The sequence below is a fragment of the Polyodon spathula genome, chromosome 16 (genome assembly GCF_017654505.1).
Source record: "Polyodon spathula isolate WHYD16114869_AA chromosome 16, ASM1765450v1, whole genome shotgun sequence".
Taxonomy (NCBI): Eukaryota; Metazoa; Chordata; class Actinopteri; order Acipenseriformes; family Polyodontidae; genus Polyodon; species Polyodon spathula.
Genome location: NC_054549.1, coordinates 33,198,941 through 33,217,255, shown reverse-complemented (window position 1 = coordinate 33,217,255; position 18,315 = coordinate 33,198,941). Strand labels below are relative to the sequence as shown.

General features: G+C 34.9%; 1 protein-coding gene across 2 annotated transcripts in view; it reads left to right on the top strand.

Moving 5' to 3' along the window:
- LOC121328630 (receptor-type tyrosine-protein phosphatase gamma-like) overlaps positions 1-18,315 on the top strand; it is a 168,046-nt gene that overhangs the window by 91,159 nt on the left and 58,572 nt on the right. The window contains exons 3-4 of one of the 2 annotated variants that reach the window (XM_041273489.1): positions 3,068-3,247; positions 5,166-5,314. In XM_041273489.1, the coding sequence (XP_041129423.1) occupies positions 3,068-3,247; positions 5,166-5,314 (329 nt within the window). Of the gene's footprint in view, positions 1-3,067; positions 3,248-5,165; positions 5,315-18,315 lie in introns of those variants that run through there. The other variant, XM_041273491.1, reaches the window with a different exon arrangement.

Genomic DNA, 18,315 nt, shown 5'->3' with positions numbered 1-18,315 from the left:
ACAGCTCTTTTGCATAACTATTATGACCCAAAGTATATTGTTGATTTTACAGTGTGCAAAACATTCCTATGATCTTCTTTGAAAGTCTGTAGTCTGTTGATCAGCAATTCTTACAATTCTTATCAACAGAATATATTTGAATACAGCGTTATTATCAGTTTAATAATGAAATAATCCAATTTATTATCTTCAGTTAAAAGGAAGAGAATGGAACAGTCGCTTTATATTTCCAAATCCCATCATCCTGTTATGTGACTTGTGTTTTGATTGTTTAATTGCACTGTTCAGCTTGTGAACACAGGGTTTGTTAGTTGAGCTTCCTACTGCTTTTTAATTATGCATTTGGTTTGCTAAAGAGCATGTTCTTTACAAGATTGCCTGGGGATTCTGGTGGCACTTATATCAAATACCCCTTCCCATGAGGGTGGCATATCCAAGGTAATCTGTACAAATACAAATCTGTGAAGGCTGTGACTGTATAGAAAGTGCAACGTTACTCCTGCACTTGATCTGTCTTTGTGTTTCGAGTGATGTAATTATTTTACACAGATGTGTCATCCTGTGGCTTGGTTATAGACCTAAGGTGTAACTCTAAACTTAAGGTGCTTGATGGTGCTTACATTGATCGGACAGTTCTGTATTAAGTTGCAGATTTATCAAGTTTTTGTTTTCTTGGTTTTTAAACAGCTTGAGAATCTATAAAAACACCAGTGTTTTGCATATAGTGGTATGCCCACTTTCAGATTTGTCTGTTTTGCTTATTTATTTTCAGTAACATTTACAGATATGTGGATGGAGTGATACCAACTGTATGTGTGTATAATATGGTGCAAGACTTACTTAAGTTTAATTAAACCACAGAGGATTTTAAAACCACGTACAAGTAATTTCCCAGCACAAATAAGATATTTAGCAACCCCCGCCTGCCCCCCGAGTACCAACAAGGTGGTCTAGTTGAAGTTATATAATAGTATAAAGCAGTCTCGTGACTGTTGCAGCATTCATTAGCAGTTCTGTTTCCTGAAATCGATAGTGTATGCTTTCATATGAAGTCCAGATTTGTATTTATCAATACTCACAAGGCTGTGTGAGAGAAAAAAATCTGTTTCCTCCTTTTAATGAAATAGGTATTGCACTTGGTCTTATGCCTGAGCCGTTTTCAATAAATTAAATTTAAAAGATCACTTTCAATTAAATGTGCACTTGAATGTGTGGTGTATAAGAATGATTCCCTGCAGTCGGAATCCCATTGGGCCGTGTTCTAGATTGCATTTCGACAGCTTGACATGCTGCCACTCCTTGGTCTGGTTTAAGAAGGGATTTGGTGAAAAAAACATACCTTGCTTCTTGATATTTGATATATTTTGGTTTATTTTAACTCTCTACATGATAAAGGGAAAAAAAAATCAAAAGAAATGCAAAGCCAATTGCCTGTTAGGTTCTGAAAGGCTCTACAAATCTTCAATTTTCTATTGCTGTTGTGTGTTGGTATGGTTTTATAAGCATTTCCAGTGTTCCTCCACTCTAAAGATACCAATATCAATATTGTATATAGTATATAAGATGTATTTTCCTTTCTTGCCGACTATCCTAAGGTGTTTTACATACTGTAGCAGCATTAATATATAAAACCTAGTACTAGCTGTATGCCTGATTTTAAAAAGTAAAGCCTTTTCTCTGCCTTTTTCAAGCCATTGACTAATTTAGAGGTTTACGTTGCCATAAACATTTTCCAGTGTCTTTTTTCTTTGTCGAAATGTGTCGGGACCTCAGGTAAACCACTGTTGGGGCATCACAGTTTGTTCATAAGAGAATGTTTGGCACCAGATCAGAGTTTCCAGAGTATTATCAGGAGACTCGACAGAAAGGACATTGCAGTAGTCGACTAGTGAATTAATAAAGGCATTGGTTATGACCTCAAGGTTGGTCTTGGAGAGGAACACCCTCAGGCTATTGAGAAGGGCATGAAATGAATGCCTGTCAAAAGGCGGCACGTTTGAGTCAATAATAAACTCCCGGTTACTTGGACAGGAGAGTTCAACACAATTTTGCACCATTCAGGTTGCGTTCAAGCCAGCCCTGCATTTTCAGTAGGCCTTTTAGGCTCTGTAACCCCCATGAGCAATTTTGTACGCTTTCTAGGTAACTAATGGCATGTTCAAAGACTTTCGCATTCACGTTCACGTTCAAAGACCCTGTTTTTTGAATGACAGGATCCCTAATCTTACTTTATTATCTTTTCAGTCTATTTGTCTTTGAAAGATTTGCATTTTAAACTCTGCTTATTAGGTTTTATTTATGTATTGAATGCATTAAAATTACATCAAGATGACAAATAGGGGCACGTTTGCCTTTAACTATTATCCATCACCACAACTGTAAAAAGGTTACGTGGAGACAAGTAGTTAACCTTCAACTAGAAGTTTATTTTTTTCAATAAGGTGGCCCTGTTCCTCGCTTTCTGCAGGCTATGTTTTGTCAATTTTCACCATAAATTACTTTCGATCCCTAAGTATTTATTACATGAATTGTAACCTTTTCAAAAAGAGTAAGGGCAGTTTCTGCAGAGCATTCTTTCTTCAATGTGTTTTTGTAGTTTTATCACACACCCCATCATTCAGTGCATGTGACCTTTATAATCATGGAGGTAAAGTCCCTCATGGCCATTTTGTGGCCCAAAGACCTCAAGAAACACCTGGTTGAGTTAATGTGAGGATTGCTCTAAAGTGAGGATAATGGGCTTTTCATAAGCCAGATGGAGCAGAATCCCAGCAGGTGCGAACATTATTAACTGCTTATTTCTTAAGCATTTTTATATTACAATGTTGTTGTGGTGTCAAATTGTGAAGGGCTCAATTCACTCCCAGTGATAATATACCTCAAGCTTGACCTTATTTTAGTATGGCAAGCAAACTTTATATTATTATTAACCCTTTCTATTCTATATACCGTAGCATTTCATTTCACCTTAAGATGTTTGTTTCTTCCTCATTTTTGATAGCTCCAGTGGCGGTGACCCTCCGCACACCTTTTTTTTCTAAAACATGTTTTGTTTGTTTATTTTTAGGAACCTATGGACCTGAGCACTGGGTTTCATTGAATGCAGAATGTAGAGGGACGAGCCAGTCCCCCATAGACATCACAGACCAAAATACTAAAGTTGTACCAGAAAACATAGAACTCATCCTTGAGGGGTTTGAAGCTGAATCTTCAAACAAAACATGGATGAAGAATACAGGGAAAACTGGTAAGTGCTTAGCATGCAGTGCTAAGAGTATTTTCATATGTGCATGTGTGTCTGTGTTTACTATCTGGATTCAGATTTAAAAAGTTAAAGAAGTTATTTGTAAGTTAAAAGAATATGTGAATGTATTTTGCATCTATTCTCCTTAATCTGTCAGGAAGTATTGTCTATTTTTATCTAAATTTGGGAGGGAGGAGAGTCATTATAAAACTAGGCCAGAAATGACAGTTTTTCATCTTTCATGGTTATAAATGTTGCAGGATAAAATAACTTTTCATCGTAGGCAACTGAACCTATTTTAGGATGAAATGAGCACAACTATAAATGTCAAGTTGAAAAGAATTGAGTAATGTACATCGAACATTACCATTACATTAAAGTCTGATTTACTTAAGCTTTTTTTTTTTTAAATAATATTTTGGCGTAACATTTGAGTGAATTAGCTGTGTTTATGATATGATAACTGTACATTTTATCCCACTCATGGAAAATGCATTACCAGATGTCGTTGAATAAGACTAGAAAGAGGGTTATTAATAATGCAATCCTCTGAAATGGCTTTGGGTTGCTTTGAAATGTCCACAGAGCTATTTTAAATAGGGGTTTTGCCATTCTTCGTGAATGTGCAGATTGTAGTGCGGATGAAATCCCAAGGACTTGCTGCAGTATAAACGATGAGCATCAATTAATTTGAACAATGGCAAAAGTCTACAGTTGGCAGGAATGGGGTGGCAGCGGTCAGTATCTACTGTTTCATGTCTCCCAGCAAGCAATCAAATCTTGTAAAATTAACACTTACTGCAACATTTCAAAATGTACAGCCTCTTAATTATCATTTTAAATTATTTATCTGAAACAAGAAAAATGACCTCTTATAGTGCCATGAATGATTTATAGATCTTGAACTATTTATAAACTGCAATTGAATACAGCTGTCCTCAGTGTACTTCAACTCTTGAGGGGAAGCTCGTTTTCTAAATCAGAGCTTTAGCATTTTTTCTTATTTATTTGTATTTGTCTATTTATTCATTCTTCCCCAAATAGTCAACTGTCTTCAAGCTGTAATGACACTAGACAATTTACTTTTTTTTACAAAGGAAAAAGATCATTCAAGTCGAATGTCAAGACTGCACTTTAGTGAATGCAAAAGCGTAGGAACCTTGAAATATAAATTTGCATTGTTAAAAAACGTAAGCCTGTATACAATGTTTTATCAGAAGTGATCTACTGAATATTGTACTGATACTCTGGGGAGGGGAGGGAGGGGCAGTTTGTCAGACTGGAAGAGCACCTATATCGTCCATGTTAAATCTCATCAAAACTAACCCCCTGTCTACGCATCCCTTCTAAAGCCAGTTTAAACGACTAAAACTTCAGAATATTCCCTTTGGTAGTGTGCCTGTAACACAGATCACCTTCAGCCTTAGTTAACCTTCGGACAGTTCCCTGAAAATTCCAGGTACAGCAGGAAGTGGTGTTTAGGGGGCATTTCTATCGATGGTGATGTACTTCAACTAAACATAAAGTGATGTCCTTGCCTTACAGTACATGTTCTATAATCTGCCATCAGGATATGATGGTAAAAGAAAACACACTTCCTTGCTTATTTTAAGTGCAATAGGACTGTAAGTATAGATTTAAAACAGAAAGATAAATTGCTACTGCTGATCAAATTAGCAATTTTCTATGGAACCACATCTCTGAGGTTAAAGACAAGAGAACAAATGAGTGCACTTAATGTACTGCTCGTTGCCCTAAAGTACTCCAGAGTATAAACAGATAAACTAGACATTTTCAGTGGCTATGCTGCTCCAAATTGTTTTCAGTTTACATGCTGTGCCAAATATTTAGATAGAAGTGTGTCTTGAGTTTTAATAAAAGCAAATATGATGATTTACTAAGCCTCTTGAATCCTTTCTAGTTGCCATTCTGCTGAAGGATGATTATTTTGTCAGTGGTGCCGGACTGCCAGGCAGATTCAAAGCAGAGAAAGTGGAGTTCCATTGGGGTCAGAGTAATGCTTCAGCTGGCTCAGAACACAGCGTCAACGGCAGGAGATTCCCAGTTGAGGTGAGAGAAGTCCACAGCTTGCAATAAAGATGAATAAGCAAAATGTGACACGTTTCCTTGTCACACAAGCTGTACAGTAATGTGTTCTCATCTGATGATTCTGAGGAGACATTAACATGATGCAGAATCCCCTTAGAGCAGTGGTTCCCAACCTGTGGTCCTTGAGTAAACTCCAGGTGGTCCACCAACAACTCACAAAATTTGGTTAAGAAGTTCGGTTATGTAACTACAATATGTATTACTAAACAACAAAACAAACGTAACCACGTTCTATATAATAATAAGATATGTATATAGTCTGCATTTCTCCCCTTTATCTGTTTTCTTTTATTACGATATTGTGTTTATAAAGTAACATATTACAGCTCCCATGGCCTTCAAAGCCACCATTAACTGAATCAGCTTTCTTAAGTGAAACAAATACTAACAAAATAACTGTTACACATTATGAAGACACATACTTTTTTTTTTTTAGCTAGCATTATTTAATGCAATCTACATCTAGCATTTACGTAAATGCACATTGTTCTAATCTGTGCTCGTTCTACTTGCTTTCACACTCTCCAATAATATTTTTATTTTTCAAATTGCTTCCCACCAACCTTGTCTTCATGTTCCGGTGTGTTTTTTATATGGACATCGAGCGAAGTTGGCAAAGTGGTGGGAAACACCAAGGTGGTCCCTCCATTGAAAAAGGTTGGGAACCACGGTCTTAAAATACTTTGGGTCAATGTTTAGAGTAACTGTACTTGGTTGTATTATGACGTCATGTTTCCAAATCTGTGACTGTGCTCTAATTTTGTTCAAATTGACAATAGGTTAGGCAAGATTGCAGATAGAAGAAAGCAATTTGATCTGTATTTGATTATCATTCAGATTAAACCTGGCATCCAAATTGTTCAATGTACCATATTTAGCAAAGTCTTATATTTTATGTATAACTCTGGTTGGGGTTGAGAGGCTTTACATTTGACTGAAGATTTCTAAGTATCTGTAATCACTAAATAGGACCCTCTCTGGCATTGTATTAATTATTACAGAAGAAATAGGCTTTAGTGTTTCCCATCTACTGTTAATTGTTTGATTCAAATAACCTTGGTTCTCAAATGTTATTTTAATCTGCCAACATTTAGATCAATGGAATGGATATATATGTGTGAAACAATATTTCCCACAGTTGTTTTAATTAAGGTATATAATATGTACAAACAGAAATATTGAGAGAAGAGATTGATGGGGTCCTTGACAAGTACGATACAGTTTACTGTAAATATAATTGAATTAACTGAACTTGTGTGAAATAACAAGAGACCACCGTGTTAAAACATAGCTGAAAAGTATACTTTAGATACAGTATACACTAGATATAACATCATATCACAGATTCGGTTTAGCATTTCCAAACTTCGAAAGACAAAATTTTAAAGAGCTTTATGGCTTTGAAAATAATTAACATCACGTGTTCACTAAAGCAAGTCTTCTGTTAGGCGCAATGATTGTTTGCAGCCTTCTAATGGAAAAGTAGTCTTGAGACTATTCTGCCATTTAAAAAACAAATAAAAACTGTGTCACAGAGGCATCTGAAACACAACTGCATGATAGATCTGAACAGCAGCATTTTCATGATCTGAGAAATTGAAAAGGACTCGAGCGCTTGGTCTTAGCTGCTTATCCTTTTGGATATTTAGAGCCTGGCACGGCTGCTGCTTCTGAAATGTCTATTCATTTCCCACAGACTCTTCCGAACTTAATTAAGAAACCAAATGTAGACTGACTTTGCAAGCAGCGGAGTCCATTTCTTTCAGAGCACAGCCCCAGAGAATGCAAATGAGACCACTTTTCAACACACAGCCCCCTCTATAAACATGAAGTGGTACCATGCATTAAGAAAACAGAATATCAACAATTAGTGTTCTGTCAAGGAGGATGAATTGAATACGGAAATTAATTGGAGATGTCACATGAAATGCAGTCTCTTGTTTGTTGATTTTATTTATTTTTGGATGTATTTATTATAATCACATTAATTTGTCTCTGGCAAGGCTTTCTCATTAAGAGTTCAATTAAATTGTTACTTAATAATAATTTTTATTGGTTTGTAAGTTTGCGTAAATGTGTGTGTGTGTGTGTGTGTGTGTGTTTTATTCATATATTTTTTGACATTGTATTGGTAATGCCTTCTTGAACAGCCAGGCAGGATTAATACATTGCATGGGTGTCAAATCTTAAGATTTACCCGTTTTTTCATAATTTTGAGAGTCTCACAGCCATGCAGTGGATTCTCACGTTTGTGCATAGGTTTGTTATTGTTTGCAAGGCTGCAAAACCCTTTATAAATGATACAGCAGTAAATCCATTACAACTGTCCAAGCATATTTTTCATTTTGGGGGGGGGGGGGGTCACCATGAACAGGTGTAAATTACAATTCTATAGTCCTGTAGCTGCTATGCAAACTCCCCCCTTGTCTCTAATTGACAGTTTGTCTGTGCAAGCCTTCTATGTTTCTTGAAGGAGAGGCTGTCAGACTGTCACTGTATCGGACATCGATGAGAATTTAATTATTTAAGTTGAAAAATATTATGTTCTTTATGATGCCAGTGTCAGTGGTTATAAAGACAATAACAATAAATATGTTATATATTAAGAAATAACAGAACAGTTGGAAATAATGGCATATCTATCTCTATTTCACCTTAATTTTAGTTAGTGACAGGGAGCGCCACACACTGGTTTCGTATTTCTGTAAAATGATGCTTCTTTGTTTTAATAATGTTGACCGATAATCACATTCACACACTAACTAAAGATTTTAATAAAACTGAAAATCAATAAAAAGTATATTAGACTAATTCTCAGTATTTACAAAGAAATGTGTAGATGTATTCTTTTTGACATCACTGTCAGATGTCTTTTGTGTGTGTGTGTGTGTGTGTGTGTGTGTGTGTGTGTGTGTGGTGTACCCAGACTATTTCTTTGTTTTATTTATTTAATTTCGTCTCCACAAAAGGAGCAAAAGCAGTCAGTATTTTCTTTTCATGACTAGCTACAGTTGTATTTTTGCTTTGCTTCTGGTGTGCATAGCCCTTAAGTCTAGGTCAGTGGAGTAGCTGGCTGTCAGCCATGTGCAAAAACTTGATCCGTCACCAGCACCCCCACCAAAACAAAATCAAAGGGTCTAGGTGAAGGTTTTTTGTAAGGGGTCTCCAGTTAGGGGTTGACATGTCTGACATTGACAGCCTGGCTGGGACAGTTAATATGTATTTGGGAGGAACATTTGGCTTTCGCACCTGGAACTCAGTTTGAATATGTTCTGGGGATTCGATTATTTGAGTTCTGGTTCTCCATCTGGCACAAAGCAGGAATGGGTCAACATCACAAAACAGCAACACAAGTGGCAGTCAATTACAGCTACTGTGTGGCATACACTTTAGCACTCCTAAAGAGCACCTAATGCTTGCTGCAAAACACTGCATCTATTCTGCTAATCCCATTTGTGTAGTGGACAAGCACTATATAGAGATATGAACGTGTTTTATTAGGGCATTTTTAATCACAGGTTACATTTTGAAAGGAGATTCTGTACTGTTGTGTGGTGCCATTTTGCCAGTTGATTGTGAGTGAAATTAAAAAGCCATTAAATCTAAATGGTCTGAAACTCTGCAGATGGTTAAGTTGATTAGTTCTGAAATCTGTATTTCCCCTGATACTGAGTCTAAATGATTTAAAAAATAAAGCCTCTGTAACCATAGAAAGGTTGCTTTGGTAACGGGTGTCATTGGAACGCTCAATTGGATTAACATGGTTTCTATTTTAGTGCATTCATAACTAAACAGTAAGCCCCCAAAATCTTGATATATATATATATATATATATATGTATATATATATATATAATATATATATATATATATATATATATATATATGTAGCGTCTTCAGTTGTGAGTCAGACCGTGACATTGCTATTTTAAATAATCCAGTTGTAGTGTGGTAATTCATTTGGCAATACTTTGTTGGTTATGGGGTTTTATTACAGGCAGGAGATTGACAGGTTGCAATGACCTGTCACGTCAGTTGCAGTGGAACCAGTTGTGAAGAGGGATTAATGCTTTTTGACTTGTCTCAAGGCTGACCATGCTGTTGTCATCAGATAGCAGCAAAAAAGTCAATGTGTTGTCCTTGAAACATCATTTGTAAAGATACTCTGGGGTTTAAATTTCTTTCTTGTTAGTAATTGTACACCATGGAAAAGGGACAATTAAAATATCCTTTTATAGGTTTGTTTTTGTTTTTTTTCTTCCAGAAAGATCTGATATAGTAATATGACTATACACTATAAGATTTTATTTTATTTATTTTATTGTATTTATTTAAGCATCTGTACACTGCCCTGCAGAATTTTGCATTTTATTTTAGATATTACATGAAAACAGTCTCCTGAAAAAGGTTGCACTTCAGGCAGAATTGTGATTTGAAGCGAATTATCGTGACCTGGTGGGATATGTCTATTTGTTTATTTAATCATTGTGTGTTTTTTCAATATATGTATGTATAAGTCACCGGCATATTTTATGCTTTGGGAAAGTCACTGAGCAAGGTGGAATTTCTGTAGTGCAGATTACCACTAGGGCTGTGCGACACACATTTGGAGACTTTTAATAATTCATAAAACAGATAATTAATTGAAAGTTGAAAGAGTGCAATGGACAATTTATTGGAGAAGACACACAGTTTGCACCATTTCTAAGCTCTTGTCAGCAAACATCACCTCTCTGTTTTTGAATACAGAAATGCCAGTCTTAGTTATTCTGTATGCGTTCTTTCTGAATGTTGAGTTACATTTCTTTTTTTTTTTTATTAGAAATGAGTGGAATGCATCTTTTTGGTGGGTACTGAAGTCTTGTTTTCTTGCCACTTGCCTGGCATAAGAAAGCAATCGCTTCTGTGGTGGGGAGATGTTAAATTTTAGTAGATTATAAACTGAAAGATGGGGCAGCAGATCAGGGTCGACAGGTAGCTGTGATCTGAGAGCGACTTACAATCTGTCTGACACATCAAATGCACCCAGAGGCTCAGATGGTGGTTCTGTGCTTTACAGTGATGGGTAGGACGATTGCAGATGAGAGCAGTTGGCAGCACAACTTATTAGTAAGCTGATGTGTCACAAGGGAAAAGTAAAGTGTACCTTTCGATGCATTTAAATGGTTTACATGTTATGTCACTGACAAACCCTGCAGTTCCATGTTAATCGCGACCCAGCTGGTGTCTTTCCATATGTGCAATGGAATTTGATGTAAGCACGGTTGATTTGAGACTAATGAAAGTAAAATTGTTTCTAAAGTAACTTCCAGCAATTACTATTAGCTTTCTAATTAAGTTGGTAAAACGACAGAGTATTATTATGACCCGATCATGAAGTTCTTTCCTTGGTTCATAGTATCTAATAGCAAGATACAGAAAAGAGTAGCATCAGTTTAACTGTCTACACATAGTGTAATGCATTACAGAACCAGAGCCTGCTCTGTTCTTTAGTGCTGCTGGCTTTCTTTTCATGGTAAGTTTATTATTAGTTTTTTCTTTTTACAGTGGCAATAAAATTGCACTTAAATGTACTGCAGAATCTCTGAACGTTTTCAGTCTGAATTGTAGTGCATGCTTTAGTAATGATATATGAAAAATAAAGTAAATAAATAAAAGCAAGCTATAACTAAGTGTTGTGAAATATTTTCTGTTTTAATTGTGTTCCTTAAGTCTATATGATGCTATCAGATAGAGTGTACTTGTATTAAAAAAAAAAAAAAAAAAAAAAAAATATTGTGCTGGTTCATTTGCACAAATATTCATGGCGGAAAAAGTAAATGACAGTGAAAAATCTTTATTCAGGCATAGCCATCTTGTGTGCTGATTTAATACAAGCTTAATTGAACATCAGTGATTTATGATCTACAAAAAATGGCATTTACCAATTGCACTTTAATAAACTTTTAATTAAATGTTCAAAGAAAACGAAGGTCAGTCAGTATACTCAGTGAAAATGCTGTTTCAAACCTTAAGTAATGTTAATGGCTTGGTTAAATAGCAATAACAATAATCTTTATATAGCACCTTTCCTAGTGGAGCACCATCATAAAGCACTTTCCAAGATACAAGACTAGGGTGTGTAAACTATGCATCAGCTGCAGAGTCACTTACAACAACGCCTCACCTGGCAGACGGAGCACACAGTGGTTAAGTGACTTGCTCAGGATCACACAATAAGTCAAAGGATGAGCTGGGATTTGAACCGGGGACCTCCTGGCTGCAAGCCCATTTCTTTAACCACTGGACCACACAGCCTCATGTTTCAGAAAATGCTGTGATCTCTGAGGCCCCAGAGTATCTGAAGTCTAATTCAGAGCAACAGTCAACTAGAGAGACAGATGTAATGGAAGATTGACAGGTGTAATGGAAGATTGACAGGTGTTTTAGCTTCCAAGAGTTACTAATTTTGCATTTATTTATTTGAACTACTGTAGTTTTCCTGGAACAGCTGTTTCTAAATATAGTGACCTCTTAGTTTTAAACAGTCAAACATGAGTTGTTATGGCAAGAACAATTTCCTTCCATTATTAAAAAAAAAATAATAATAATAAGAGCATGGTTTTGGTGAGAAATTACAGGAGCATGGAGCTTAATAGGAAAACACATAGAAGAATATCTTGCAGAAACATTGTTTACTTATTATAATGAAAACATTAATCTAAACAGCTTGCAAGGTACATCTGCAGGTGTTTATAGTGTATGTAATACATAACCTGAAGAGCAGTTTTGGTGTGCTTCATAAATCAAACCTTAATTCAATTAAATGTATTATTATTTTTTTTGCAGTTTGTTGTAATAATTTAGCATGGTTCATTTACTCTCACAAATAAAACAGGTTGAATTTAATTCATATAGGATAACAGGACCTTTTTTGTTATGTGGCTATTATTTTCAGGTATAGTGCTGGGGGAGGGGGGTGGAATCTCAACTCCGACAATTTAATTCGTAAAATAGGACAAATGTGTAAAAAGTTAATTGTTTCGTAGTCATGTGACACATCCTTTTCTCTTATGGGAACTAGCCATTACAGTAGAAAGGACAGCCTGAGTGAGTATAATTGATGTGAATGAGCATCTGAAGAATAATCTTTCTTGCACCACGATCACCTTGAATAAACGTGACACTTCTCATTACTAATATTTAGACTTTTTAATTTATGTTTATAATTAACTGTATGTGCGAGTCATCATTTGCCTCTCAACATGTATACTAACATCTCTTAAAGATCATTTGAACTTTTAATAAAAGTAGTTTTTATTAATTTACTTTTTTTTCTCTTTTCCCTATAGGAACCCCAGTCCATGTATATTAATAAGGCTATGAAATGTTAATATCCTTTTGGAGTTAATGAGTGACAGCATGAGTGACAGACCTGCTTTAATCTGTCATGTGGTACTTTAGTAGTCCTGCTCTAGTAATCTCTCAGGGCAGTTGAGAAGTCTTTGCAGTCAAAATCACCATGCTAATGGAGTTCAATGTAGTGTTTACATTTTGAAGAATACAGTAATGTAAGTGACAAAGGGATTATGAGTAATTACAGCTGTAAAATATGTTATATTTAGTATGCTGTTTCCAGGGGAATTTTAATTGTAAGTTGAACAATAATTCTGAGTAATGTATCTTTTTTGATGACTTTCAATCATTTGGAACAAGAAGTGGTGTGTGTGTGTGTGTGTGTGTGTGTGTGTGTGTGTGTGGATTTATAGAGTGGTGGGCTTGCTTTGTTTTTTCTTGGCTCTAGACAACTATAAAAATAATGCTTGGTGGTTAGCTAGTTAATATGACCACCACACTCTCCCAGAAAGGGTTTCCATGTTTCCAGGTGGCTGGGTGTCCCAAGTCTCTCCTCCTGCCCAAACTGGCCCACTTCTCAGCAGCAGACTGTATTTCAATTTGGGGTATTGCAAAACGTATCCAAGATGAAAATGCATTATCACTATAGAATGGTAACTATTACTGTACATAGATCTGTGGATGCAGACAACCCCAGTGCATATCTGTAGTACTGCCATAGTAAGCATGTTTTGTAGTGAATAATCTATAGGATTCTTGGCAGCACAATCAATATTGTATCATTTGTTCTCGCTGTGCTGTATAATGGCCTTTTCTTTAATTGTTTTGTAAATGCGACTGTTAACGTTAAGTATTGCTTTGTATTGTATGGAAAGAAATATGCTATACTGAAAACAGGTTTTCTTGAAATATGCATGCCTCCATGGGTAATCCCAACGTCCTTGGCAGCATTGACTTTATTGTAAACAGTAACTGCCACTTTGACTTGCTACAGCACAGGTATAGAAAGAATAAAAAACAAAACAAAGATACATTAACAAAAACGATCATTATTATGACAGTAAGGAAGAAAAAACAATACAATGGTCATTCATGTCATTTAACTACCCTGAAGCAATTTGATGTATATATTATTGTGCAATAAAAAAAAGAAATTGCAGTCCGTGTAGGTCATGAATATATGATTGTTATTTTATTTCTTGCTCCTCATTCCAAATAATCTGTTAATCTCATGCAACATGATTGTCCAGGATTGCCTGTGTTTTTTGGTCAGGGTCCAAATTTTATAGAGTGTAACCTTTCGGGGGAAAACATTATCTTTATGTACATGCTACAAGTTGTGTTTTTTTTTTTTCTTTTTGACTCCAAACGCGTTTATTGCTATCAGTTAGGAGTTCTTGAAATATGGGTACGGAAATAAATCTTTACACTTTATGGATTATTACTTTTAAATATAAGCCAGCAGAATTCAGCATATGCCTTTTGAAGTCCAACCCATTGAATCCAGTATTCTATGCTGGTGACAATATTCAGCATCTTTACTTCAGGCTTCATGCAGTGTATTAGACTGCACTATAGCCTGCCACTCAGTTTAGCTTGGTTAGTCTTGGTTTTTCAGAAGAACAAAAAGCAACTGCTTGAATTAAATATATTTTAGTGAATACGGTTTCTAAATATTTGTTTTAATATTCTTATCACAAAAACCCAACAAGCCTTACTAAATGATGGTGTTTAAAGAAAGTTTACGCTTTACAAAACAAAAATGAGAAGAGTTTGTGTTTCTGCCTTTTAAATTGGCGCTGAGCTTCAAGCTGGTAGAATGATTCATGTACTGACTTAATTTATAAACATTGTTTTAAGTCATCACCAGAAAATGGGGACTATTTCAGACATTTCACATTAATGCATACAATTCATGGTTTACGGTAATCTCCTGTCAGATTCTTGGGCGGTTGTCAACACAGACAACGGCTCACAATGCTAGGCTGAACATGAGCTTTAGGCTTTTAGTTTTGCCGAAAACTGTTTTATAACGGCTTAATGTTTATATACAAGCGTTGATGTAAAATAGGAATAGTCTGTAGAATTTAGTCCCTTGAAAACAACCGTTTCAAATTGTTTTTATATTTTCTGCTGTTTATGTTTTGTTGTGTAACATTACTGTAAATGTTTTAAATGATTTGAGCTTGACTGGAAAGCTCTAATTTAGCATGTTTTCATAGACCAAGACAGTCTTATCTGTCATAACATCATTATTCACTCTAAAGTAAGCATACATAACAGGAAAAACCATGGTAACAAAAATTCTGATTAGTTTTGGGCAGGCTGTTAAAAAAAAAAAAAAAAAAAAAAAAAAAAAAAAAAAAACTCTTAATTACCGGCAAATTATGGCATGTTTTAAAAGGAGCCTTGCAGATTGAAATGGACATCTGTGTGCATATCAAAAAGAAGAAAAATAGATTTAGTAAGGACATGCTTTGGAATTTAGATCTACCTCTCAGCAATAAATGTATTGTGAAGGAAGCAGTATACATTGTACTGTAGCTGAAATGTTATTTCTGTCAGTCTTGAAGACTGACGTGATTTACGCAACAGCATTTCAAACTTGACATGCAATCCTTGGATATAAATCAATTTTTAGGTCTGCCGCTTCTTAAATCCAAATTTGGAAATGTATTAGGTATCTGGACTATTTTATTTTTTTAATTTTTTTTTTAATACATATAAAATATGCCAGTCAGATTAGTATTTTAAGGGTGGGATAGTCACAGACTGTGTTTTTGATTGACACTTCATAGTAGATAATGATGTATTTGCATGAAGAGGAAACAAAAGACAGCAGGGAAAACCAGAATTGCTTTGCATTTTATTAGGATCCAGTGCTTGAATTATGGGGTAAAAAGTAGGGGGGCCCTAAAGTGTGAGCCCAAAAGTTTTCTACCAGACTTCACACGCATATACAAACTATGTAAATCACAGTAGTCCAGAAAACACTATTGATAGAAAATCAACATATTTGTCTTTGTTTGTTTGATTTATTTATGCTTGTATTTTTTTCCTTATACAAGGAAACAAAGCGAGTCAACACAGTAAATATTGTATTAGTAATTAACGTTGACGTAATTTAATATATACATTGTTTAGCCTATATAACTGACCTTTGTCTTGGTCATATCTCGTACAACTCATGATGTACAAAAACAAAGCCTAATCCATATTGAGCAGACATCCATAAAAATCGCAAAATCTCAAACAAATTCAAATCATTGAAACACACTGGTATGAAATCTTACAAATGTAACAATTATAAGAACACTATTATTTTTATATGTCGTAGAATGGATTGTCTTAAATTTTATTTAGCTAGCTTCACGTTAGAATAATTACGTTTAGCTTTGATAAAGGCTGGAGTCTTCTCCCGAAAATTCAACTAAACGTTAATCTCGAATTAGTCTTTGTAGTTATTATTTTATTATTAATATCGTGTAATAAAAAAATGGTGAAAACTTTATTTGGAAACAGCTGGATGGCTTGTGCTTTATTTATTAAAATGAGATAAGAATTCCATATCCAGAGTGAAAAACATTTTTTTCTGAAATTAGCTTTCATCATTAAAAACATATATATATATATATATATATATATAATATAATATATATATATATATATATATATATATATATATATATATATATATAGACAGACACACACCGGTCCTGCTTTGGAAATTCTGTTTGCCAGGCGTGCTTGGAAATTCTGTTTTACATTTTTTGTTCATACGTGAAAAACGCATAACAAAAGGCTTGCAAATATTTATGACTTTACAGTATATAAAGTCATATTTACTATCCAAACTTGCCTCTTCTCTTATTATTGTGACTGACTCATATATTAACTATGTACTACAGACTCGGCTAATAGTGGAAAATGAAATGCCCCTCGGGAACTATTGTTACTTCCAGGCCTGCGGATTCGGACATTATAGTCCCCTGTCAGTAACAGTGGTCTTCCCTCAGGTTGATAATTGTACACTATAGCCGTCCTCACCAGTCCACACACACACACACACACACACACACACACACACACATATATATAAATAATAAAAAATGAAATGGTCCAAACTCTTATGCAAGGTGCGTCTTATTTCCATCCCTGTAGCATGTAGTGTGGAAAAACAAATGTGTCAATACAGTTGTCTCCAGCTAAGAGAACACCCCTTGGGAAGCAAGCAAAGTTTTCTCTTAGCCAAAGTGTTCTCTAAGTCAGAGTTGACCGAACATAATATACCAAGGCCAATCACGATATGAATCAATAGTTATAAATGTATGTCTTCTTAATCACGTTTTTGCTGTCGCGTATAACGATCGCTGGCAAATATTTGAAATATTAAGCATGGAAAGATAAAGCTGATTTCATGGTGTTGATAACTGTCTTGCTTATGTTACCAAAAATTTAATTTCCCCACAAAATATAAAACAATATCTGTCAAGACAAAGTCTTCACTAAGCCAACAGATTTTTAGTATCCCAGGTGAGAAGTAAGGGGATCTGATGCAGGGCTATTCAATCTTTAAAAAATAATGTATTTAATCTGTGACATTGACATTGTTTTCAAATGAATAAGTATAAAAATCAATAAAATTGCTGAGCTGTTCAAATCTAACATAATGAAAAATGAACCGTGTGTGCTCCCATGAGAGTGTTTACAATATCTGTAATAATGTGCATTAAAATGTCACCTGAGTACATGATTAATCAGTTTTCACCCTTGCCTGTGCCTTCAAGTCATTCAGGGCCAAGTGTGTTCTTTCTATGTAATTAAGTGACACATATGACCCTTATGAAATTATTTATTGATATCTGATCACTTTTTTTTTTTTTTTTACCTCTTCCTGGTATTCTTTTTTTTTTAGCATTTTGGATGAATACATTCTAAATATACTTGCAACGGGTTAATTACAGTTGAACTGCCTTATAAGTATCTTATTTTCAAATGAAAATACAAAACGGGTTTACAAATATTCACTTGCGTAGTCCACTTGCAAGAGATGTATGAAAAGGCTTTGTAAATTTAAATGTGTGATTGCAACACTGTTTGACACTTGTAAATATTTTAAACTTGAAATGAATACATTCTCTAGGAAGGGGGAGTTAAATTAACATTGCATTTTGAAAGAGCTGTGGATTGTTTTATTATAGTGTACATGTGTACACTGCACTAGATTTAATTTTTTTCATTATAGAGTAGGCATGCTGTTTTCCTTTGTGATTGTTTGCTTCTTGTACTGGTCAGTTCTGGATTATCCTGGTTTTGAAGGGGTGTCCTTTCTGGAGCACACACAACTCCTGGGTGTAATCTTATGAAACATAACGGCACAAAGGCTGATGCAAAAAGCCATAGATTACTAGAGAAATCCATACAAAGCTAAGTAACTCCATTAAAAAAAAAAAGAAACAAGCTACAACATTTCTGCAATACAACCAGTAAAAATTGGTTATTTTCAAGGGTATTTTGCAGGTAAACAATTTATAATTGAATAAATCAGGTCCTCAAATAGAAAAGGCACAAATTAAAAGATTCAACATATTAAAGGCTAGTGTTTTAATTATGTTTGTCTATTATTCT